At 33.8% G+C, this 26,002-nt stretch overlaps 2 protein-coding genes and 11 non-coding genes across 13 annotated transcripts; all 13 read right to left on the bottom strand.

Moving 5' to 3' along the window:
• Positions 1-1,053: 1,053 nt before the first annotated feature.
• On the bottom strand, positions 1,054-8,920 carry LOC131927425 (protein ABHD13). The gene is made up of 6 exons (XM_059283124.1): positions 8,344-8,920; positions 7,766-7,866; positions 6,664-6,917; positions 5,957-6,061; positions 5,190-5,297; positions 1,054-4,334 (listed from the first exon to the last, which is right to left on the bottom strand). Exons 1-6 carry the CDS (start codon positions 8,811-8,813, stop codon positions 4,263-4,265), a joined length of 1,110 nt encoding a protein of 369 aa, XP_059139107.1. The 5' UTR covers positions 8,814-8,920; the 3' UTR covers positions 1,054-4,262.
• A 3,816-nt stretch (positions 8,921-12,736) lies between these two features.
• Positions 12,737-25,124, bottom strand: LOC131927422 (large ribosomal subunit protein uL10). Its single transcript, XM_059283121.1, has 10 exons — positions 25,053-25,124; positions 18,968-19,062; positions 15,092-15,191; positions 14,938-15,013; positions 14,719-14,806; positions 14,315-14,461; positions 14,124-14,232; positions 13,800-13,876; positions 13,513-13,653; positions 12,737-12,961 (listed from the first exon to the last, which is right to left on the bottom strand). Exons 2-10 carry the CDS (start codon positions 19,019-19,021, stop codon positions 12,800-12,802), a joined length of 954 nt encoding a protein of 317 aa, XP_059139104.1. The 5' UTR covers positions 19,022-19,062; positions 25,053-25,124; the 3' UTR covers positions 12,737-12,799.
• LOC131927438 (small nucleolar SNORD12/SNORD106) lies at positions 15,263-15,354 on the bottom strand. Its single transcript, XR_009383632.1, has one exon. It is a non-coding gene; the product is annotated as a small nucleolar SNORD12/SNORD106 (small nucleolar RNA).
• On the bottom strand, positions 15,526-15,615 carry LOC131927432 (small nucleolar SNORD12/SNORD106). The gene has a single exon (XR_009383627.1). It is a non-coding gene; the product is annotated as a small nucleolar SNORD12/SNORD106 (small nucleolar RNA).
• Positions 15,787-15,872, bottom strand: LOC131927439 (small nucleolar SNORD12/SNORD106). The gene has a single exon (XR_009383633.1). It is a non-coding gene; the product is annotated as a small nucleolar SNORD12/SNORD106 (small nucleolar RNA).
• Positions 16,038-16,128, bottom strand: LOC131927443 (small nucleolar SNORD12/SNORD106). Its single transcript, XR_009383637.1, has one exon. It is a non-coding gene; the product is annotated as a small nucleolar SNORD12/SNORD106 (small nucleolar RNA).
• Positions 16,306-16,395, bottom strand: LOC131927437 (small nucleolar SNORD12/SNORD106). The gene has a single exon (XR_009383631.1). It is a non-coding gene; the product is annotated as a small nucleolar SNORD12/SNORD106 (small nucleolar RNA).
• LOC131927441 (small nucleolar SNORD12/SNORD106) lies at positions 16,922-17,011 on the bottom strand. Its single transcript, XR_009383635.1, has one exon. It is a non-coding gene; the product is annotated as a small nucleolar SNORD12/SNORD106 (small nucleolar RNA).
• Positions 17,198-17,287, bottom strand: LOC131927442 (small nucleolar SNORD12/SNORD106). The gene has a single exon (XR_009383636.1). It is a non-coding gene; the product is annotated as a small nucleolar SNORD12/SNORD106 (small nucleolar RNA).
• On the bottom strand, positions 17,518-17,607 carry LOC131927433 (small nucleolar SNORD12/SNORD106). The gene has a single exon (XR_009383628.1). It is a non-coding gene; the product is annotated as a small nucleolar SNORD12/SNORD106 (small nucleolar RNA).
• LOC131927434 (small nucleolar SNORD12/SNORD106) lies at positions 17,844-17,933 on the bottom strand. Its single transcript, XR_009383629.1, has one exon. It is a non-coding gene; the product is annotated as a small nucleolar SNORD12/SNORD106 (small nucleolar RNA).
• On the bottom strand, positions 18,163-18,252 carry LOC131927436 (small nucleolar SNORD12/SNORD106). The gene has a single exon (XR_009383630.1). It is a non-coding gene; the product is annotated as a small nucleolar SNORD12/SNORD106 (small nucleolar RNA).
• LOC131927440 (small nucleolar SNORD12/SNORD106) lies at positions 18,659-18,748 on the bottom strand. The gene has a single exon (XR_009383634.1). It is a non-coding gene; the product is annotated as a small nucleolar SNORD12/SNORD106 (small nucleolar RNA).
• Positions 25,125-26,002: the final 878 nt, after the last annotated feature.

Consider the following 26,002-nt stretch of genomic DNA (forward strand, 5'->3'; position numbering starts at 1 on the left):
TTTTCTGAATCTTAACTTGCTTTGTAAATGTCATATCTAATAATAAAAAAATGCTGTAACAATAATGATGAAATATCTTTACAATTTTTTTGTTGTATAATGTGGAATTGATAAGTATTGATAAGACTAGTGATTTGATTTTGGAGGAACATTTTTAAATGTATAATTTTTTTGTTTTGACGTCCAGGGGGGGGGAGGGGTTGAAGATGCCTGAAAGAAACACTGCTTATCACATCAAGAGCTTAAGACCAGATTCAAATCAACTAACACCTAATATCAGTTGATTGTGCAAAAATTTTCAATTGAAATATTAATCTCACTTTATGGTCTAACTAATTGATTTTTAAAACATTGTCTTTTAAAAGAGCAGAATTTTTTCAAATTTCGTTGTTTGTCAGAATTAAATTATCCTATATTCCAACACTAAAAATTAAGAACGAAGAAGAAGAAAGATCCTATATTTCTGATGTCCACCCACTAGATTCTTTAGTTGGTAAAAGTAAATACTAGAACAAAAAAGTTCTACTTGTGAAGACATCATACATTGTCCCTGAGTATACTCATCTTTTCTTTGTACTCATTCTTAATTTTAGTGTTAGAATGGATTCCCTTCAACACAATTAAGTATACAAGTCAACTGGTTATTTGCCATTGAGGCAGATGACTCCGATTTCTGACTGCTTTTCTTTTTGGATTTTCTTCCATAGCCTTTGTCCAACTAAGAACAAACTACAAGGTAGCAGTTGTTTGATTTTGGAGTTGTCTCTCCTAGAAGCCTTGCTGTCCCCAGCTATTGAGCTTCATCTGCCAGGGGGTTTGAACTCAAAACTTTTCGGTTAGCAACCATGAGCTTTACCGACTCAACCAAGCCGATCTTATCTCTAAAAGGTACATATAATAAGTTGGTAAAAGTACAATACAGAATTCAATTGGATGCCACTTAATGATGACCTCTACAAACTCTACTTCACCTGTCTAATGAACCTTGCAAGTCTCAAAAAGAAAGATTTTAACAGCTGATACTAAACAGTAAAAAAAAAAACCAAGTAAAAATTTATTTTTTATTTGTGTTTAATCATTTCCTTTCAGCAAGCATTAAAAAAAAGGAAATTTGTGTTATTAAAGTTTTTTTCATCCAGAGTAAAAAAAAAATTGTACTGCAACAGTCACACACAGCTTGCATCAATTGGAAACGGAAGGTTCAATTTTATTTCAACAAACAAAAGGAGAAAAACCATTTTGTCCTGCTGTATTAATTTGCGATGTTTAATTTTTCAACAAGTTTTTCTGCTCAAACAAGGATTATAATTTATTTAGAAAAATTTATTGCAACATGATATGATGTTATACAATATAAGTGTATTTTCCACAAATATTTTCAACATCTTCATTAGGAAAAAATAATTCAGAAAAAAACAAAAATTTGATAAAGGTATATCGTTTTTCTTTGTTTGCTATTACACTTGTCTTGTCGCAAAAAAATTAATTATTTTCTTTATTATAATAATTTAATCGACAGTGTAAGTTTACATCTACCTCATTCATTTTCACAATCATGTTACACAATTGTTTACATATGACTTCAATGCTTACTTTTTCAATACTCTAAATATAAAACCTTCTTTAACAAATCAAAAGGGAAAAAAAAAATTGGGCCCCAATTATAAAAAAAATAATAAGGTACTTAATTTTTATTTACAGTTTATTCAATGTAACAAGAAATGCATTTCAATATAGAAACATCATGAATAAATAACATGATCCAATATAGTACTCAGTACAAATCACATATGGTAGTGCCATAGCCCAGCTAATAGGCCAGGTATAAAGTTGATCTCAACACTTTGTTATTTCACGGTTTAGAAGGATTTTTTTAGTTCCATTTTTTTTCATGCTGAAGTTGTATTATTTTGTTTTATTTCCTACTGCTTAGATAGGATTTTGGAGTTTAATCTTTTTTCTTAAATAGATTTTTAATAATAATTTTTTTATACTGCTTGGATAGGATTTTTTCAAGTATAAATTTTAAAATAACTGCAACAATTTATAATGAACATCAGTGTGATCTTTACTTGTCAGTTATCTAACTCTTTATTACTTTAATAATGTTACTAGCTTTTATCGAACTTGACTCCTCTGTTATGCATTATTTATGGGTGTAAACAAAATATTTTAAACTTGTTAAGATCCAATGAAATTGACATGTGACATAAATATTGACATAATTAAATGTTTAATTAATTTTTTTTAAATAATTTAAGATAGCTATACAAAGGGCTAATATTGTCATACCTTAAACAAGCTAATTCTGTGCATCCAATCAGAGCATTAATTTTAGTCATGCTTTTTTCTTAATACAAAAAGTAAAAAAAAAATTAATATATAAAAACAATTATACACAAACGGACTTTTAAACATGTACTTAAAAAAGTAAAATCATACGATTATCTTCAACATAGTAATGCACCATTATCCAACTCTTAATAAAAGCCTGTGTTGCTAATTGAATTTTAATAAGGATATTCAGATACTAATAAGTATTAAAGCTATACACTTTTGGTAGTATTTGAATACCTGTGTATTTATAAATGAGCAGACTAGATTTTACATATGTAGCATAAATGTAATAATTTGTAGGATTATTTATTTTTACAAATGAATCTACAAAATTAAAAATAATGTTTCGATACATATTTAAGCAATCCAAGCTAATCTTTATAATTATATCAGTATCAATTAAAGATAATCCTTTTCTTTTTTATTTTAGTGCATGCGTAAAACCTTTGTTATTATAAACCTTTGTTATTATAAATGTTTTTATATATTTATTATTATGTTGTACCTTTCACTTGCTTTTCTCTTTATAAGTTGAAAAAAAACATTTTTTTAAATATTGTATTTCCTTTTCATCAAATAATCTCTTCGGCATTTAAAAAAAAAGTCTTCCTTATTTTTGAAACTCAAAAAGTTGATTACAATAACTTTAAGTATATTTTAACTTGAGTTTCAAAGTTTTTATTTACTTAATATAAACTCATCCATTTCATTGTAAAATATGGAAATTAAGAGGCACCATTTTATTGAGAAACCCATTGCAAATAAATTCTAGGCAAGTAATACATAAAACAAATTCAAGAATTTGATAATCACCCAACTAAGCAGATATTGATAAAAAGGATAAAATTAATTGCAAAAGAAATGGACATTTGCAAAATTTGAAAATAGTATTTATAAAATTGATTTATACTTAAATGAAAAATTGCACTTTTAAATAAATAGTAAAATACTAAGCAATGAAAATAATAAATTTACTTCGTGCACTGATATTTATTTATAATTGTTTAAAAATTATTTTTTTCTAATAACATGGTAGATCTCTAGATAAGAATGCATTGTAAAAAACAAAATTAGTTTCATGTGGCATCTACCTTAAATAAATGTGTTATTATTTCATTAAAAAATAACTATTTTACGAACAAATAAATTGTTCTGCCATAATTTTTAAATTGTAAAAATGATCATAAATTGTATTAAAAACACAGAAGGGCAGTTATGGTTCAAGAATATCATCTACACATCAAAATTAGAAAATTGTGGTAGTTGGCTTGATTCAAAAACTCAAAATATTGTAAAATACAATGATTAAGAAATAAGGGATTATAAAAAGTAATTTTTCACTTTCGAAAAAATTGATTATGACTTTAAGAGAACAAAAACCATTACAATTATATTGTAATTTTGTAAAACCAGAGTGCCAGATTGAATTCACAAAAATATATTGAAAATTTTCTTCATTAACAAACAGTCCTTTATTTTGTCCTGTAAATTGTTATAATACAACTTGTATTTGAAATGAAAAAAGTTAAGGTAAGCATTTGAACAATAAATTTAAAATAGGAAGTAAATAATTAATAATAAATAACTGAATAATACAGTCAGAATTGTATTTTGTACTACCACTTTAATATATTGAAATACTTCTACAATCCAGTAAATTATGATGTATATTTTAATTTAAACCTCAACAAAATGGTTTAGTTAATAACGTATGTATACCTGCTCTTTTATCACATACATGAAGACTAAGGCGTCAGATTTGAAAAATTACTTCCCTTATAAAAACAAAGACTTGATAGAAAAAAGTATTAAAAATAACAGCAGGCACTGGCATTTTGTACAAGTAGCTGTGACAAGCATGGCAAGAAGTTTACACACCTCTCCCACTGATGAACACAGGCTGAAGCCATCCATGGTCCAACAGTTCATATAGACATCACAGAGCCTAGACTGTACTCCTTGTCTTCATTGGAACTACTAGCTCGTATTCTTAAAGCCTAAACATAGAGAAAAGCAAGGAATAGTTTTAAGAAGGATAAAAAATCAATTACACATAATGGTTGAATGAAAAATAAATTAAAATAAAAGAATTTAGGATTCAAACAATAAATGAATGTAAATGAAGTGGATATCAACACTACTAGCATGAGCTCATATTCTTTAAGCATAGAGAAAAGCAAGGAATAAATAGTTTTAAGGAGGATAAATAATTAACAGTACATATAATTGTTGAATGAAAAATAAATTAAAATAAAAGAACTTAGGATTCAAACAATAAATGAATGTAAATGAAGTGGATATCAACACTTTTACATTACAAGACCCCTCTAGCTTGTTAATCTTCACCAAACTTCTGTCTGACTTACCAGCCTTAAGGCACAATACGAGTGGAATCCAGCCATATATATTTTATACATTAATTAAAAAATAAATCTCACATTAAAAAACTGTTTAAGGAAAAAGGCTTTTATTGTATTCACAAATAAAAAGATTAAAAATTCACAAATAAAATAAATGCACTAAAAGTAAAAAATAAATTTAAATAAATGTAACCTTGCTAAATCCATATACTGGTATGACAAAAAAATAAACGCCGAGGCATTCAATGATGAAAATGAAATATAGATCTATATTATGTTATAGAACATCAATACACTCCCTATGAAAGGGAATACATTTTCCATAAGTATTAATTATTAAGTTTTAATTTTGATAGTTTTAAGCATGTATCTTTGTAATTAAACTAAAATTGAATCTAACACAATCTGGTTAAAAAAAATCTTTAAGAAAAACAAGCTCTTATGTACCGGATGAAGCAAGTGAATCCTACATGCAAGTTTTAACCTCCTTACCTCTGGTATAAACCTAAGCCAGGCCTCATAATACCCTGGACACATCCATGTATCATTGTGTGTCCCATTGGCAAACAGCTCCAGTCTCTTCATGCTGCTTTTTGATTTCTGAATTAGATGAAACAGGGCATGTCATATTAGACGGATCAGGACAAATATTTTAAGTCCTATCCATGTTATATAAGATGATGTATCAGAAAAAAATGTCAGCCCTACATGTCACATATTAACTAACAAGAAATTATTCATCAGTAATAACAAAAACTTGGAACAGGTAACCAGTGTTTCTTTCAGACTTTTTACTGTGTGGAGGAGAGGGGTTGGGAGACTGGTAGAAGTATATATATATTTAAAATATAAGTATATATAATATATATTTATATTTACAATCTAAATTCTATTTCCTTCGTGAAACTACAGGTAACATTTAAGTTGGCTCTAGGCCAGTTAAGGGAAGACATGGTTAAATTTTAGAGCGTTCAACTGCTAACCAGAACGTCAGGACTCAAGTCAGTAATATGTCCTTAAGTCCACCCAGCTGTGATGGGTACCTGACTACAATTATGCAAACTAAAGACGGCTGGGTATAGTGATTACTACACTATCCCTTCATATGCCAAGGTCAAAAAAAATAGGTCAACTCTATTTCACCTCTCTAATGGATTTTAAAGTTCAAAAGGTACTTTTTTTTATGTCAGTTACATCACTATGTAATCTAGCTTTTTGTATCATACTACTTTTAAAACACATGATATTCTATGTCTTACATTATAAAGCTCTTTCATCATTTTGGCAGGAACTAGTTCATCCATGGTCCCACTAAGAAATAACACAGGGGTTGATATGGCATCTATCCTTTGAATAGATGGATACTGAAAACAAGTTTTTCAAAAATAAAATAATTAGACATAGAATCTATATATATAATTCTCTTCTTCGAGCCGTTAGAAAACAAGCTGCAAACGCTCTCCCTACCTCCCCACCCCTACATGATTTTAGTGAGCTGTGTTCACTCTAAATGTTTACAAGCAGAGCCAACGATTTTAAACGTAGGGGGGGGGGGGGGGGGGGTTATGGTCCTTAACAAGCTACTTATAGTGTTTTAAAGAAATATTTTCAGTGTCAGCGTTGGTACTGTCGAATTCACAAATTATGAATTATTGAAAATTAGAAACAACTAAATAGCGGCGTATGTTATGCCGCGGGCCGGCTCGTACTTTTAAAAATAACTAACAGCACCCTAAAACTACATGTCCTCAAAAGTTTAATAATTAAAAAAAAGGGTGAACTATATGAAATTAAGAATTTTTTTAGTAAATTAATTAGACATGGAATACTTTTGAAATAACTAACAACACTCTAAAACTAAAACAGTGTCCTCAAAAGTTTAATAATAAAAAAAGGGGTGAACTATAACTTTTTTAATGCAATATTTCAACATTTCAAAAACAGCTTAGTAGAACATACAACTTACTTTATTTTTATAACACCACCTAGGTATGTACTTTATGCACGTCAACCGTAGAATCTTGTGGCTCATCTCGTATATAGACGTAAAAGTATTTTCTAATACCAAGGCTGCTATTTTGGGACCATAAAATGGAGTGGATGCCAAATAAATGGCAACAGCACCACCTAGTGACCGCCCAAACACAACAATCTGAGACTGGTCAATGTCAGAACGCTTTAAGAGAAAATCCATTGCTGCTTCAGCATCTTGGTATAAACCTAAAGAGAACAAAAGATGGTAATATTTTATTGTAAACAAACCATACATTCTAAATAACAATTTTTTATGCTTACACAATTAAAATAATTTGTTTGGATTGAATATTTGTTTTATCTCTTCCAACTACTCAAAAATCTTAAATACTTAAACTGTCCTTCATCATCAGGAAGGTTAAAACTATTTATTATAACTAATAAGGTGTAGTTTAAAATAGACTACATTTAAAAGTGTCTATCCTTAGACGGACAAACCAGTCAACCCCACTTTTAAATATATCAGGAAGAACAGAAAAATTAAAGAAACAATAAACAAAAATCATCACCCCTTTACATCAGAGCAAGCTCTTTTGAAAAACATTGTAGTGAACATTACTTATTGTACAAACACAGCTAATCTAACGTGGGCTGTAGTTATTGAAAGTTGTTCACAACATGAAATATATAGATGGTTTAAATTCTGTTAGGGCAGTTGTTCTTAACCTAAGTTCGATCAAACTCCAGGGGTTCTGTTAGTCAGTCTCTGGGGTTCGGTGGAGGTCAAGATACACACCCGACTCATATGATTCATGATCATATTTTGACAGTGCGGAAGGGTGAACGCGCATATAAAAAAACTTCAAAAAGGTTAAGAACCACTGTGTTAGGCCTAGGTTACTTGTACTTGTACATTTTTTTTTTTAAACTGCTAGTAGTGCTAGTGATTACACTATCCTTTGGGTAGTTCAACGCTTTTTATTATTTCACATATCACTAGCTTGAAATTCAAATGGTTGTGAACACAATTAGTTTTATCAGCACATTTTTAAAGTCAATGTTACCACGTTGAACAAGCACACTGCTTAACTCACCAGATTCACTAACACTGCCTTCACTCTTTCCATATCCTCTATACTCAACCATCAGAACATTTGCATTTAGTACTGTGTATATACCAAGAGCATTCTGCAGTCTAAAATAAACAATAGTGAAAATTTGTATTCAAATAAAACTATTGGAAGAAGTTTTGTTTAAAAAATATGATTTTTTTAGGCAGTAGTTTTTTTTTCAAATAAAAAAAATTGTGTAGGCCTACTTTTAAATATTACACAAAATGACTGCGAATAATGATATATGGGTATGGGCTCTTATCTTAACATGACTTAAGAGAGGTGTTTGGCTTAGTATGAGGGGTAAGTACAATGATGTTTGCTATTGTTTGGTGTTGCAGTTGCTTGTGTAGCTGTATATGTTCGACAAATGAAAGTGTAGGCCAGACGTCAATTATTGATGCATATAACATTTGGAGTATTTTGACATGAAATACTCACCATTGACTATAGCCATTGGTGGTTTAATTTATTTTTTAAAATGTGTAATAATAAATTTTAATTTATTAAATTAATTTAATTCATAGGCCTAAAATAACATATAATTAATTCATCAGAACCTGTGTCCTATATTCCCTGCATTTCCATGGAAGAACACAACTGTGACAGCTGCTCGTTGCATTTGTTTAATAAGAACAACATTAATTCGAGTCCCATCTTTTGTTCGAATAAAATGGTTTTCAAATTGCATTTGAAATGCATCAGGTGTGAGCACAATCATTCTAGAATCTGGTGGGGATTCTGGGTGATACAGTAACATATCTTGGGCATGATACATCAAGCCAAATACTCCAAAAATAAAAAAGCAAAATGCATAAGTTCCGCCTTCAGTCCAAAAAAGTAGGGTTACGATAAGAAGACCTGTTGTACACATTTTCCAGAAGCGTGAAACAATCATCAGCGCAAGCCGTACCAAAATTTCGATTGTTGCGAGGCATTTTTTAAAGAAATTTCTCCCCCTGGATGGCATTATTTCAGTTACAAGAGGGGACTTAGATTCATCAGAAGATGTTCTCACAAAAATAACCATAACTATATCTAAATTATAAATGAATCAACTACTGCCTCCAACGAAATAACAGTTAAAGGGTGTGACTATCAGCTGTGTAACCGAAGTAAACAATGGCCGCCATATTGAATGCATCACAAAATTTTAATCCATCAACGTTATTTCGTTTGTGTGGAGAAAAAAAATAGTGACCACATTCAAACTTACGAAAAAATATATAGAATCTAGATCTGGGCTAAATTCTAGTCAACATTAAACACATAATCTATGAATCTATGTCATTAAATATCAAATTTAAAATCTAGCCTCAAAAGAATAATTACTAGTTACATGAACCCGGGGACAGCGGCGTCACTAGATCGGATGGCACCCGGTACGCAAGTGAGGGTGTCACCAACGGTCCTAACTCCCCTCCAACAATTTTATATTTTCGATTTGTGCCACCCATCTTCTACTACTATTAAATTATTTAACTGGATAAAACATTTTTTCGACATTAAATGTAACGATTTTTTTTTTTAGTTGGTGTCACCCCTTTACTCCCGCCTTGTGTCGCAGTGGTCGGTATGCGTCAATGTGGTCAGTAACCAAGATTAAAATGACAATATAAAAAACCCAGCATAATTTCTAAATACACCCATCCCTCAGCAGGGGCGGAACTACAGTGCCTCCAGACCCCGAAATGCAGGGGGGGGGGCACGCCATTTAGGGCCCACAGCCGACCATAATAATTTTTTTATAATTAAAAAATATAATTTTCTTGCATTTTGACTTGATGGATGTTTTGTAAAAAGAATACTGCAACTGCGGTTGGATTATCTTTATCCGATAGACAACATCTCACGCTCTTGTAAATTATGTTTCCCTTTGTTTTTAAACCATAAGCTGTAGTGTGAAGAGGCCAGAAATGAGTATCTTATTTTCGTATTGTTTTTGCGGGGTTGCCATTTTTTTTCTAGTTCCGCCACTGTCCCTCAGTCGTATTGACTTTATAACATTTTAACCATAAAATAATTCTTCGGTGACAATTTTATAGCACCCAAACACATTTCCATGATAGGCCTACAGTGAAAATTGTGTGTCTCGATTCCCACCCTCTCTCCCAAAAAAATAATGTCACTCTAGCATACACCTAATTTCGTTTTGGTTTTTTTTTTTTTCTGGATCAGTGGCAGTAGGTCTACAGTTATCAATCAAAGGAAGGCGGGTGAGGGGCGCCGACCAAAACAGAGATGGAAAAAAATGTAAAAAGCTCATTCTGAGCTGTCACTTTATGTGCAAATAACGATGAAAATTTCTTTATAGTCCCATCTTCCTCTATTTCAAACAGTAGAGTCACTCGAGATTATCAATTCTTGTTTCTTTACTACAGCTCCCGCGATACAGCTTATGTCAAATCGTGGATCGGTAACGCGTCTCCTTTGGGTTCATCGGCTGTGTGTGCAGGGATGGATGAGCGCTGTCCAAGCCAAAAACATGGTCATTTTTTTGTGCATAAAGTTTACGCCACTGTGCGTGGAGGTATAAACCACTATAGGGATAATATAGTAACAAGGATAAAAGGTTCCTGCCTCCCCCCCACTTACTTGATTCTCCTCGGTGTCCCTACCCACCCTTAATTGTTTGGACAGTGAGGACTTGACGCGTGGGCTACACATGATCCTAAACAACTTGCTGGCTTGATATCCATTGCGCACACGTCAAATCATCAGACTATGAAGCCAATTTATGACATAAAAAACGCTGTTCGGTTTTGCCATAATTTCAAAAACCGCCTAAACACTGAAACGCGACTTATACTTAAATTTGGATTACGTCACCAGATGGCTTGAACGAACAGGTATCTTTCACATAACAAACCCCCAGCACCTCCCTCCCCCATACCATTGGCGTAGCAAGGGGAGGGCGGGTGGGGCGGCCGCCCATAAGGGGGCGCCAAAAGAGCTAGAAAAAAGCTCATTTTAAGCTGAATTATACAGTTAAGAAAGTAAACTACAAAGCTTTACTCACACTGATTTAACTGTTTCCTACATGAATGTTGTTGCACAACAAGAAAAACCTTTACGAGATAGTGACTGGTAAAAAGTGTCACCAACCTACAAACTTAAATAACTATATTTATAAATGGGCGGGGGCTCGAAACTGATGGTTCGTCCCGGGCGCCAGAATCGGTCGCTACGCCAATGCCCCATACACCACGCCCACAACCCCACCTCTATACGGTGTCCAAGCGTCCTTCACGCGTCTTTTCTTACTTTAACATTATCGTGGCATTTAGACAAGACGTGTTTTCACTGTCGAGCCAAGTCCAAAAATGTGTTACTGTTTGTCTTTATTTGTTTAATCTGTAACCACACTATTGTGTGCTGACCAGTGGCGTAGCGAGGTCGGGTGTCACCCGGTGCGGCACTTAATGGTGTCACCCCCACAGAGGCGTAGCGACCCTTCCCGGGGACAAACTTCCCCTCAAACTTTCGATTTTCGATTTGCACCCCCCCCCCCCCCCCGTTAAGATTTCGATTTGCACACCCCCTCAAGTTTTTCTCTATATATTTTGCTATTTTTTGCCTTGGTGTCACCCCCCTAAATGGTGTCACCCGGTGCGGTCCGCACCCCCCCTCGCTACGCCCCTGGTGCTGACGAAGACCTAGGGTCGAAACGTCCATAGTATTTGTAATTTTCTTTAACTATTTGTTTTATTAAAATGAAACGTCCATTCCAAAGAGGTTTATTTTTCCTCCCTTTCAGAATGTTTCGGTTAGGTAAATAACATTAAATAGCCCATGGGCTTATTCCGTTGAATTTTAAGTTTTTTTTTTCTTTCCACCAACTGTTAAACCAGCTAATCTAATTGCTCGTTTGGCGAGGTACCCAGTATGCAAATATATTGCCCATTAACCAAACTTTTAATAATTGACAATTCCTTATTCGATGAAACTTCACCCTATAAATGCGTTATCCTTTTTAAAGATGTGCAACAACAAAAATGCCAGATCTGAGTAAAGGTGTTGTAAGTTCGCAGAGTCCACCTTTTCTAGTCTTTCCTTTGTAGTAACAAACTCGTTTGTGAGAAGTCACATTTCATCTGACGAGGCTGAATATTTTATTACGATGCGGAGTTTTGTTGGCTAAGAAAGTGTGATATCGCAGTCAATTGCATTTGTAATAGATCTAGTTCAAGTTAAAACGTTATTTCACAATTGCATTAGAAATTGATTTGTAATTTAAGATACTGAATCTTGTTAAGAGCTCAGTAGAAATTTTGTTTAGGGGGGGGTCATCCATTTATGATGTCCACATGCGGAGGGGGTCCGAAAAAAATTGACTTTTGCAGACGTGTATGGACTTATGGAAATAAGTAGATTTTGTGTAAAAAAAAATCCCCCTAAAATATGGACGGCATAAATGGATGACCCCTTATGTTATAACTAAAAGGATCGGCAAACATGAAATGTCAATGGTTGCTCCCCCCCAAATTGCGTTATGAAATTAAAGATAAAATTTTAATGTAGAAAAAAAAATTCTTTGGTACTAATTCTAAAAAGTGTATGTTGTAAAGCTTTATATTTACTAGTCAGACTCTGAAAGGTGGAAGTTATGACTCCATGGCCATCAAAATTTATAAATCAAATAAATTGCAACAAGCTGCTGTGGTGTAAACATGTCATGGATGATCATCACATCAAGCAAATGCATTTCAAAAGTGAGAAATGTACAAATTTTTTCAGAATAGGGTGGTTGGAATTTCTGGAAAAACAACTGCTAGACCAGCTCAGCTACTTCGAACTATTCAAAAAATGTCTGGGAAGCGAGGGTGTTGCAAACCACATTTTAAGACTAGGTTTAAAAAAAAAAAAACTAAACAGAATACTTGGTTAAGTCCAACAGGAACTGGAAATCTTAAAGGATGCCAAGTACATTATATAAATAAACAAACATGGATAAATGTCTACATAAAAGTTTAATCAAGCTTGATATACATCAACTCAAGAGTGTCTGTCTAGTGTTTAGTCAAAGAGACCAAATCCCATGTCATCGTCATCAGATTTGTCACTCTCCTCTTTCACTGGAGCCTTAGCTGCTGCAGCAGGGGCAGCGGCTGTCTTGGCAGCTGCAACTGGAGCAGCAGCCACAGCAAACTTGGATGGATCCTTCAGGTATTCCTTGGTCTGAAAGTTAAGTTTCAACTTTATTATTAGCATCAACATTTTTATTTTGTGAAGGTTAACATTTGAATGCAGTGATGTTTAAAAAAAAAAAAATTAATTTGAGAACATTTAGCCAGAGCACCCAACTTAAACAAGTACTTTCCACAATGATCTCCAAAAATCCTGTCTTTAACCAGGCTTTGGTCTGCAATTAATATTACACCTTTTGTGTCACCTTTCACAGGGACTTTCAAGCTATATTTCAAATGTAAGCATTGCACAATCTCTTATTCAAGTATTGTGAGCGGTGGGCTTTAATTTTTATGCCATATAATGAGGTTTTTGTGGTGGACAGCCGCCATGCATGATGGATGATCAAGCAACCAAAACACCACAAGGATAAAGGCCGAAGCACAGATGGATGGATGATGTGGAGAACTCTACCATAGATTGGAGTCAAGACATTATGCATGTGTGAGTGGGGAAAAAGGACAAAACCCCAATGGGTTGCAGAGCCACATGGATAACATTTTACTAAAACAATGAAGCTTAATAAGTATCAGAAAACTTACCCTCTCAGCCTCTTTGAAGGAGTACTCCGTTTCTACAGCAACAGCTAACAGGCGCTTGAAACCATTCACCAAAGAGTGTGGAGCTGAGGCAGCAGTGGGGTAGCCAATGGCCAAAGAGACTGTAGCAACTTTACGTACACCCTGTTAATGTACATTTTAAAATAAAGCATACAGCAAATACTAGGAACCTACTCTGTAGGGTCTGCAAGTGTGCTTTAAGTTAACGGATAGAGGAATATGAAAAGAATTAAAATGAAGCCTGACTACTTAGACTGGAGAAAACCTACCTCAACGAATCTGGCAATTATGTCAGCATTGGTGATGTCAAGGACATCTGGGCTGAAGACAGTGCCAGAGTCATAAACTGAAAGCATAAACAAAAAAATATGGCATTTGTTTGAACACTTCAAAACTGAGCTATTCTAGCAACACAAAATTCAGAAAACAAAAATTTCCACTCAGACAGTTGTTGACACATGTTTATGATCTCTATGTGAGTGCCAACAAGGGAGGTTAGCCCCTTGTTTTGACCCCACACTCTCAACTTCAACAAGCATTTCATCACAGTGGAAAAAACACTATCAATAAAAGAAGCCATAAGCATATCTTACCATGTTCAATAACCAGACCATATGTGAAGGGTGAAATGTTCAACATGTTCAAAAGTGTTGACTCAGAGGAACCGACTCTCTCACCTTCTTTGATCAAGTTTACCTCGTTCTAAAATTAAAAAATTCGCTATTGACAATGTGAATAAAAAAAAAAAAAAAAAAACAAACAAATTTTGTAAAACTATACACACCAAAATTTCAATAGTACCCTTGGTGATCTTGGTGGGGATAGACAAAGCTTGGAAGAAAGAAGTCTTTTCAGGGCCCAGTGTTGTAATTTGAGCTGGGATCTTGACATCCATAGGGGCTAGAGCACCAGCCCTGGCAGGAGCTTGAACCTTAAAAAAATCAAAGAATGTTAGGTGAAGAAAAACTGACTGCCAGACTAAATGCAAAATAAAATAAAAAAATATATAAATTAAATCAGAATACTCATAAACCACTCAGACAGCTGTTGACGCAAGTTAATGATCTTAATGTAAGTGCCAACAAAGGAGGTTAACCCTTTGCTCAAGCCCTACACTCACAACATCAACAAACAGTTCATCACAGAGAAATTGAAATAGGAGCAGAAAAATAGTCGAGAAAAACTAACCTTGTTCTCCAAAAGAAGAGTACGAACTTCAGTCAAATCCTCTTTGGTGAAGACAAATCCAACATTGTTCTTGATGGCTGGCAACAACCTTTAAAGAAAAAAAAAAAAAATTCATTCTTAATCACTAAAAAATATAGATGAACACTAAAAAGATAGAGAAGACCAACACTTTATTTAATATACTAATTTAAGTATAAAAACATGCAAATCAAAACTCACTTTTCTAATCCAGGGTTGGTATCCAAGTGCCCACGGATGGCCTTGCGCATCATGGTGTTTTTCCCCATAAGGATGACTGAAACGAAAACCCCAGTTAGCGCAAGAAAGCACACAGCATTAAATTAGACATAGGAACAAGAACCCAATAACTCACCTCCTCTGCCACGAATGCCTTGACGAATCTGCTGCATCTGCTTTGATCCGACATTGTCAGCATTGACAATAAATGCCTTAGGATACTCATCCAACAAAGCCTAAAACAAAAAATGTAACTATGAAGAAAATAGTGATGATTTTGAGACTGCTAAGGTATAGAAAAAACACTGTCTTTTGATTCAGTCAAAATTGGCTTTTCGAAAATTGTTTCAGCAAATATCGTTATGCCGGGGAAAAAAGTTTGTCATCACCATCAAAGACAGCAAAAAAATATCTTTAACAACAATATTGCATAAAATCAAAGTCACTAAGACACAATATTGATTACATTAAATGAAAACAATGAAACATGGCAATGTTAACCATTAAATAATTCTTATACATGGAAAACAATTGTTAAAAAATAGATGGAGGAACGAAAAAACAGACGAAGTCTTTGATTCAGTCAAAATTGGCTTTTCTGAAGTCATTCAGCAAATATCGTTATGCCGGGGAAAAAAGTTTGTCATCACCATCAAAGACAGCAAAAAAATATCTTTAACAACAATATTGCATAAAATCAAAGTCACTAAGACACAATATTGATTACATTAAAAAAAAACAATGAAACATGGCAATGTTAACCATTAAATAATTCTTATACATGGAAAACAATTGTTATAAAATAGATGGAGGAATGAAAAAACAGACGATGTCTTTGATTCAGTCAAAATTGGCTTTTCTGAAGTCATTCAGCAAATATCGTTATGCCGGGGGAAAAAATTGTCATCACCAAAGACAGCAAACAACGTGGCAAATAAATATCTAACAACAACAATATTGCATAAAATCAAAGTCACAACATTCATTACATAAAAAAACAACAACAATGAAACATGGCACTGTTAACCATCATATAATTCTTGTACATGGAAAACAATTGTAAAAAAATAGCAAAAACAGAAGTCTTTGATTCAGCCAAAATTGGCTTTTCTGAAGTCATTCAGCAAATATCGTTATGCCGGGGAAAAAAAATTTGTCATCACCATCAAAGACAGCAATATTTGATATAACAATTAGGCTAACAAAAATCTAGCAGGTTACAACAGTAAGTACTATCAAAATAAAGAAGCAAACAATTATCATTCATAAAAACAATGAATCTTGGTCATTAAGAATGAAATTCATATACACGGAAACAGTTTGAAACAACTGAGAAATGAAAAGAGTAAAGCCTTTGACTCAGACAAAATTGGCTTTTCAAAAGTCTTTCAGCAAATATCGTTATGCCGGGGAAAAAAGTTTGTCATCACTATCAAAGGTATCAAAATCAAATGCAATATTTCTTAAATCAAGAAAATAAAGCAACATGTTCCAGGTGTCATTTTATTTTGTTTAGTAAAAGCTAGAGAAATACTAAGAGGAAAGAAAAAACAGAAAATCATCTGGTCCATCAGTTACACCAAGAAAACTTTCAGCCAAATTATTACGTTCAAATAAACAGGTTTATAATGGAAAATGACAGGTACAAAATTTTAGTTAAACAGTTATGGTGAAACATTGCAACAATGTGGCCTAATAAGCAAGCCAGGTATTGTATACATGTGTGCAGCTACTGTAAATAATTGCTGTAGGGGGTGGGGAAAGAAAGACTGAACTAAAGTCTTTGATTCAATCACAATTGGCTTATCAAAATCTTCAGCATATATCATTTAGCAGGGGGAAAAAATTGTCATCACAAATAAAAGACAATTTAGATGTTCAAGACCTAATTAAGACTTGATATACATGTTTCGTAGTTCTTTTATAAAAAAAAAAAAAAAAGTAAAGAGAATCTATTAAAAAATGTGCCTTTGATTCAGTCAAAATTGGCTTTTTAAAATTAATTCAGCAAATATCGTTATGCCGGGGAAAAAAGATTGTCATCACAATCAAAGGCATAATTTAGATGTAATTGGTTTCACACAAAAAAGATTACTAGAATCATACTTTGGACTTCAGGCATATGTACACAAATAATAGTTAAATCAATAGTTGAAATCTGATTTCTCGTACAAAACAAGACTCCACCCCTGCTATACATGGCATATAAAAAAATTACAGTAAGAATAATCTATACAAAAATGTCTTTGATTCAGTCAAAATTGGCTTTTCAAAATTGCATCAGCAAATATCGTTATGCCGGGGAAAAAAGATTGTCATCACCATCAAAGACAGCAACAAAATATCACAAATAGCTATGAACAATATATGCATTCTGGCAAAATACAAAGATGAAAATAACATTGCGCAAAAAATGCAAAAAAAAAAAAAAATTCTATTAAAACGTCCCATATTGGAAAACAGCTGCAATTACAGAAGTAAATCAAGATACAAAAAGAAAGAAAGTGTGAAAAGGATTCAACCAGACCAAGCTAATAGACATAGCTGAACAAGATAAGTGAAGTCTTTGATTCAGTCAACATTGGCTTTTCAAAATTGCATCAGCAAATATCGTTATGCCGGGGAAAAAAGATTGTCATCACCATCAAAGACAGCAACAAAATATCACAAATAGCTATGAATAATATATGCATTCTGCCAAAATACAAAGAGGAATACAACTTAACACAAAAATACAGCAAAAAGTGCAAAAAAAAAAAAGAGGCCCATATTGGAAGACAGCAACAATTACAGTGGTAAATCAAGCAATTGACCGTTGTAGATCAAGGAAGTGTGAAAAGGATTCAACCAGACTAAAATAACAGACATAGCTGAACAAGATAAGTGAAGTCTTTGATTCAGTCAACATTGGCTTTTCAAAATTGCATCAGCAAATATCGTTATGCCGGGGAAAAAAGATTGTCATCACCATCAAAGACAGCAACAAAATATCATAAATAGCCATGAATATATGCATTCTGCCAAAATACAAAGAGGAATACAACGTAACACATAAAAATGCAGCAAAATGTGCAAAAAAAGAGGCCCATATTAAAGGCAGCAACAATTACAGTGGTAAATCAAGCAATTGACCGTTATAGATCAAGGAAGTGTGAAAAGGATTCAACCAGACCAAAATAACAGACATAGCTGAACAAGATAAGTGAAGTCTTTGATTCAGTCAACATTGGCTTTTCAAAATTGCATCAGCAAATATCGTTATGCCGGGGAAAAAAGATTGTCATCACCATCAAAGACAGAAAAACAATATATTACAAGCCAACAAATTAATGACTATGGGAGACAGTGACAATGTATGCATTTTGTCCTAACAGTATTAAGTATACAGCAAAAGGAGTCAACAGGAAAAAAAAAAAAGATGCTATTAAAAAAACTAAAATATTTTAAAATGTACAATGCAATAAACCTTTGTAGTTCAAGCTACTAAAAGAAAAGTAACAAGGATAAAATATATATAACAGAACCATTTGAACTGACCAGCCATATTTTCACTGATTTATGCAATTGTTATTGTTTATATATCCTAAAAGAATGTAAGCAATATTGACTAGAGCCAAAATATAGAAAAACAATGATACAAAACTACCTCAGAGAAAAACAAAGGAGGTGAGCTAAACTACGAGTTAACACAAAATAAGGCTAAGTCTCTGATTCAGACCAAATTGGCATTATAAAAATGCATCATCATATATCGATATGACGGGGAAAAAAAAAGGTCATCATCATCAAAGACAATTCCACATTACAGTACTCGCGTAAATAGAATTTTTTTTAAAACTAGCGGCAAGCAATGAAGGCAAGTGTTTTGCTGCAATTTAGTTACATGTAGTAGAGTGAACAAAAATCCTTCAAATCTGTGAACATAAAATCACTACACTAAAACACTTATACCCAAGTTTACAAGATATAATTAACACACTGACGATGGACAACCTAAAAATAGCAAACCTACTGTGATTTTAATGAAGTAGTTAGACTTCCAGAGTTTTCTATCTTCCTTGACCATCTTTGTGTATCAGGGATTGCGAAGCAGTTTAAAGATAGAAACTGAAGAGAAAAAAGCAGAATAAATTTATATAATTTTCAGCGTCAAAGATTTATGTGAAAAAATCAGCTTGAGGGGGTAAGATGCAAAACACCCATTTATGTACAGCAACTGAACTAGGGTCCAGATCTAGCCTAATGTTAAACTTTCTCTTGCCAATTTGACAGAAGTAACTTCTCTATGGTTGTCAACCACTCCCCCCCTCCCCGGGTTTAGGACTAAATTATTAAAATAATTGATTTACAACAACAGATGTAAATCAATCATCGCAGTCTAACTATTAGTATTTCTCGCTAACCCGGAGGCGTGGCCGGTTGCTAACAACAATATGGCGTACGGACCGGATGCATGACTTCCGACGATTTTTCGTCTTAGTTCCAGAGACCTTCTTAGAATTACTTTTAAAAATGTTTATCACGAGTAAAATGGCGGGTTTTCACGCTATAAAAACATGCTATAGGTGGCAAGGCTAAATATGCCAGAAAAGCATTTTAAAATTTGCTTTGGAGAATGAAGGCTAAATTTAAAAGTCGGTCTCATTAAAATTAATAGAACTTCTAAAATATCAGCCCGGAGGTCACAAAAATGAATTGGAGGTTGTAGAACTATTAGGTCTATCATTATATGAAGAAATAAATCAAATATTGCATGCGCTTTTTAAAATAAGACACGACTTTTGAATGACAACCAAATTTATTTATTTTTTTAAACCACGTGACCGCTATTTGATGATCACTAGTGGGGAACTTCCGGTACATGGCCACTTAAAAATTCCAACCTATTTGTGGTTTTCTTTAGCTTCAAGCGTAAGAAGAGTTGTCATGGAGAGGTGTGTTGTGCATTTTTGTGAGTGTCAATAAATATTAAATTAAGTAATTTCGTTTAAAACGAACTGAAACGTCAAAATTAGTGCCCAATGGATTAAAAATCAGTTTTTCTCACTAAATCTAGAATTTACGCAATTATCAATTTAAACATGACCACTGAATAATAGACATCCATATTTAATCCATTAGGCACTAACTTTGGCGTTTTTAGTTCTTTTTAAACTAAATTACTTAATTTAATATTTATTGTCAATCACTGCCATGTCCAACACATCTCTCCATGACAACTCTTCTAACCCTTGAAGGTAAAGAAAACCACAAATCAGGTTAGACTTTTTAAGTGGCCATGCACAAGAGTTCCTCACTAGTGATCTCCAAATAGTGGTCACGTGGTTTATTTTTAAAAAAAAATTTGGTTGTCATTTTTTTGGCTGGTCTTATAAAAAAAGGGTTGACGATATTTGATTTATTTTTTCATAGACTGATAAAACTAATAATGCTTTACTATGGAAATCAATTTTGTAATATGGAAATCGATATTTAAAAAGTTCTAGTATTTTTGATGAAACCAACTTTTAAATTTAGCCTTCATTCTCCAACGCAAATTTTAAAATGCTTTTCTGGCATATATAGCCCTGCCACCTATAGCTTGTTGTTATGACGTGAAAGTCCCGCCATTTTGCGCGTGGTAAACATTTTAAAAACTAATTAGTAGAAGGTCTCTGGAATTTGGCCGAAAAATCGTCGGAAGTCAAGCGTCCGGTCCGGACGCCATATTGTTGTTAGCAACCGACCACGCCTCCAAGTTAGCGAGAAATACTATTAAATAGGTACTAGGATTACGCTCGCGCCGCGGCGTCAGAGGCGTCATTTTTCTCCCGTTACCAGGCTGTTGCGTTTTCGGCGATGACGCGAGTGACGATGTTCGAAAATTTGCTTAATTCGCCGCTTCCGTGTGATCATTTTTCTTGTGATGATTGTTTTAAGGAGAAAAATGGATATCAAGCTTGTTCGTATTTTTTTGTTTTTTTCTTCTGGACCCAAAAAAGAGTTATTCTTTGAAAATAAGGTAAGTTTATTTTATTCATTACAAAAAAACTATTGAAGACACGCGCACTTTATGTAGAGAATCAAACAAAGGGACCATTTCTACGTATTATCTTTATTAATTTAGAGTTCTAAGTTACTCCCATTGTTAATGGTTCACTCCCTAAAAAGGTATGTACTTCGCCATTTCTGATGGTTACGGCTCAAAACGAAAGGAAAGCCGGAAGTACCGTGAGAGGCCTAGCCCGATCACGCTAACAACACTACCGACTTATTAAATATGACTTTCAATTTACACTGTGTTCAGTTATTTTTTAATTATTTAGTATAGACTTTGTTTAATTAATATCACTATATCTTTTGAATTGACAGTTCTAGAAAATAATAGCACATTCCCCATTGACTCTTTATTTAGGCCTATATATTTTATTATTTGAAATGCTGTCATATACGCATACATTTAGCGGTCGGTTTTAAGGTTGAGACCGAGAGGCCATAACGTTTTGGATGATGTGTTGCACATAGGAGATGGGTGTTGGGAGGGGGGGGGGGGGTTGAGTAAGTACGGTGGACTCCAGTTCCGTGACGTCATGTAGATCTATTGTATGGATGGCCCACTACTAAATTACTAAACCAACACACGAAACTGACATTATTATTGTTGGTTATGATTTTTTCCCCCCAAATTAACTACGTTCACCGGGAATCTGTCCTCAGTCCTCTGACGTCACTGAACGACGCGTTGACCCGAGATTGACATTGTTCTACGTGAGCTGAGCATCGAGGGTTGGGGTTAAGAAAGGTGACGTAGTGTACCAATGAGGATAGGGGGAAGGTTAATGACGTCACTTATGGAAGATCGTTTACCGTAGTTTATAATGAAGGATTTAAAACAGTATTCCAAGTTTTCAACGCTCTGTTCTGATTGAAACGCAGTAGTCCTGTTTATTTGAATTCTTCTTTAATGTTGTGGACTTTTTAGATCTTGAATACTAACAAAATTAGTTTTCTTTTTTTTATCTGCGGCGTTTATTTTGAGCCATTTTGACGAGAGCTAGATTCTAGAACTGTATAGCCACGAGCATTAATGACGGGAGTTATTGTCACGCACATATTGACGTGAGCATTAATGACGGGAGTTATTGTCACGCACAATAAGTCATTAATGATGTCAAGGGGTTTGTCGGGAATTTTAATAAGTCGATCTTAATGACCGTATGTCTACAGTGGTTGGTCAGTTTACTAATTAGTTATGTTTCATTTATTTTAATGACATGTTACTAAAGTAATGTTCATTATTCCAGATAGAAACTGCAATTCTACAGCACAGGCAAAGGAAGAACAATGTAATATTAAACAGTGATGAAAATTAAATTTCCTTGATGGAAATAAATAACTTGTTCATCTTTAATTTTCTAAAACAAATTACAATAGTTTAAAATATGGTTTCATATATTAAAAAAAATTAGAATTCACATATAACCATTTATAAAACTTACCAATATCAATATTTATATAATATTAACAGACACACTTACAGAACTTCATTCTGATCAGTTTTCAGCTTGATATTTTAAATAGTTTGAGTTAATTTCGAGTTGTGTGAAAAGTTTCGGTGTTAAAAATATAGAGGGGTACATTCTTCCACCCCCTATTTTAGGCAAACATATATAACTAAAACATTTAATTTGATTGTATCTATTTAGGTTTAGGGTTAACTACAATCAGGCCAATTTTGAGACATAAATACTTAAAAGTTCAAATTTGGCATCATTTTCCATTTTACACTAACCAGATTTCGGTTTTTGTAAAAATGCATAATTTATCAGCTCATTTGCTCTTTGAACAAAAAACTTTCAAATTATGATCAATATTTTGATGGTATTAATGATCTCATCCATAGCCACACATTCTGAGTAATTTTCAGCTTGATATTTCAAATAGTTTAACTTTAAACTGTGATTGTATGAAAGCACTGTGAATGCAAAAATAAGGGGGTCCCCTCCTCCCCTCCAGTTTTTTTTAAGAATTCTACCTATGAAGTTCTCTTTTTATTTTTTATTATGTTAACATATATGATAACTTAAGTTACTACAAAGTTATAACAAATTTGATCACACGGTTTACAGGCTATGACAATTTTAGTAAACGCTTAAAAAAATTCTAACACAGAAATTGAAAAAAATCCTATGTTAAAAAAAAACGCTTTTTTTAATACGAAAAAAAATCATAACTATTTAACCATTTGAGCTACATCAAAAATAAAAACTGTTCTGTTATTGTAATTTTCTGCTCCTTTTAACTGTAGTAGTTGTTTCCCCAAAAACCCAATTTTGAAAATTTATCCTAGTACCTACTATTAAATATGGATGTCTATCATTCAGTAGTCATGTTTAATTTGAAATTTGGGTAAATTCTAGATTTAGTAAATAAACTACTAACTATGGTTTCTAAGGTTTAAGTCTAGAAGTTTCTGGGCAATTTCTGAATTTATTTGCACCTCAAAATTCACGCGTGGTGACATAAGCGCAGCGACCAGTAGATCTACTCAGAGGTGTAGCAACCCTTCCCGGCGCAGGTCGGCGTCCGGGGACATGTCGCCCCCCCCCCCCATCTACGCCTCTGGATCTACTAGAAATTAGGCTTTTTGATGAGAATTACAGAATGATTTTTTTTATTAAAAATGTATCAATAATAGCTAGAACACTAGTAAACTAAGCTAATTTAGCATATTTTAACTTTCTGTGTAAAGTCATTATTACTGAAAAAAAATTCCAAAGTCAGGTCAGTCTGTGGCAACCTCCAATGAACTTGACAGAAGGAAAAAAAACTTGACCCGTGACCTTCATTAAAACAGAATTTGCTTTTGTTTTTTTTTAAATTTTCAGTATACATGTGCTTAATCTTACCCAATAAGTGATAAAAATTTGAAAATTAATTTTAATTACTGGTGTAAAGTGACATAAACAGCTTAATAAACACGTGTTTTCTTGAGGGGGTGTGGCACATCCTGACATCGCATTGTTTGTAACTTTATATTTCTGTGTTTTATGACTATATTTGTTCACAATCAGCATGCTATGCTTTTAATTTTGATAAAGGGTAAGTATACCAAGTTACAAAACCTGAAATCTAACTAATAATTCATACTTTCAGTTTAAAAAATAATGAAAACGATCATCAATGAAGAAAGCGTAAACATTCTATTTTTAGGTGTGACATAAAAAAACAGTCATAAATCTAGCCAAATGATTGGATTCTTGCGCAGCACACATTTTCCCGCGCCTCGTTTTCACTAAGCAAGATTATAATAAAATGGCATTATTGGGGGGTGATCGTTTTCCCACGCACATATCTCATTAACACGCCAAATTATTACCAGTTAATGGTAATGTGTGTAAAATTAATACTTTAAAGTTTACATCTGACATAAGCTGGTTTGCATCTGGAAGCGATATGTAAGAGTTATTTGATATAAAAGACAAGAATTCATAGAGCTACTTTCACTAAGGCGCCGCTTGCGAGACAAACAAAGGAATTAGGCCAAAAGTAGATCCGACAATTCTTAAATAACAGACTTAAATAGAAACGGATAGTTCCGATTTCTTAAATTAACGATGGCTTCGTAATCATTAGTTTTATCGCTCTACCCATTAGTGAAAGCGAAACTGGTCGCCATTTTTGGTAAGCGCATGAGCCGTGAGATGGCTTCAAAACAACAAACCCGGAAGCTGCGAATTCGAACGGCCTACTAGAAATTGATGTAATTGTAAAGTGATAAAAATGTGATGGGACAGACAGTTTGGGCATCCTTCTCGCATTTCACCCACATCCAGGCGCGGAATATCTAGCTAATCCAAGAGCATTACTTTCAAACTAGAATAGACATCCGACATGTGTATGTTTATCGATAATAGGTTATCACATGATCAAAGAAAGAATGATCCTAGTTAAAACCATTACACATAATATTTGTATTAGTAAATGTATTATGCTAAATTAGGTGAATCTTAAGTTAAAAATATATTATTAAATCGAGTAGTTTTGTAAATGGTATACAGATTATAGATCTAGAATCTAGTTAACAATGAGAAATCTGAAACGACGACCATGCTTACCGGTGAGGGTTGACGTAAAAGGATGTAGTATATGTGAGCTTCCGGTAGCCTGATAAATCTGTACAAATTTATTTTGTAAGTTAGGCCTAAACCAAAATTCCCCAATTCCTTATTTGCATTTTCTTAAAAAGGAACCGACTTTTGCAAAACTGGTTTATGACTAGAACGATTCATTAGTGTATAATAATAACTGACTTTAATAACAGTAATTCGTTTGCAGACTTTAAATATTAGGAGCTAAAGAGAAAACAGTCCATACAAATGCTTGTTGCACCCTGGCATACAGATACGAAGGCATAGGTCCGGTCAGCAATCCAGGCACTACGCAAAGTTGACCTATTTTTGCATTACTGCCGTCCACGCAGAGTTTCTTCCAGAGTCTACCCCTCCTCAACGAAATGAAATTTATATAGAAAGTATATACTTTTATCAGTGTCCGACCCCACCAGAGGCGTAGCGAGAGGGGGGGGGGGCGGGGGGGACGACATATGTCCCCGGGCGCCGACTTTAGGGGGCGCCAAAATGGGTTGGAAAAATAAATTGAAAGGTTGAGGGGGGTGCAAATCGAAAGTGTGAGGGGGGTGCAAATCGAAATGTTGAGGGGGGGGGGTGCAAATCGAAAGTTTGAGGGAGGGGGGTGCAAATCGAAATCTTCAGGGGGTGGGGGGTGCAAATAGAAAGTTTGAAGAGGGGGTGCAAATCGCAAAGTTTGTCCCCGGGCGCCGGGAAGGGTCGCTACGCCTCTGCATCTAGTGCCGTCTTCTTTTTATGTAAACGACTACGTCCCTGATAATGAAAGAATAATACCCCATTAGCTTACAGTCGAAGGTTGATCAGTCACCCGTACTGATACCTCATATCTATAAATATTTAATTCTCTAGAGATAAACACACGCTTTAATAAATAGAAAACTAAAATCGAATATAATAATAATATACCAACTGACGCT

Source organism: Physella acuta, unplaced genomic scaffold, assembly GCF_028476545.2.
Source record: "Physella acuta isolate Inbredline_101_S28 unplaced genomic scaffold, ASM2847654v3 ptg001400l, whole genome shotgun sequence".
NCBI lineage: Eukaryota > Metazoa > Mollusca > Gastropoda > Physidae > Physella > Physella acuta.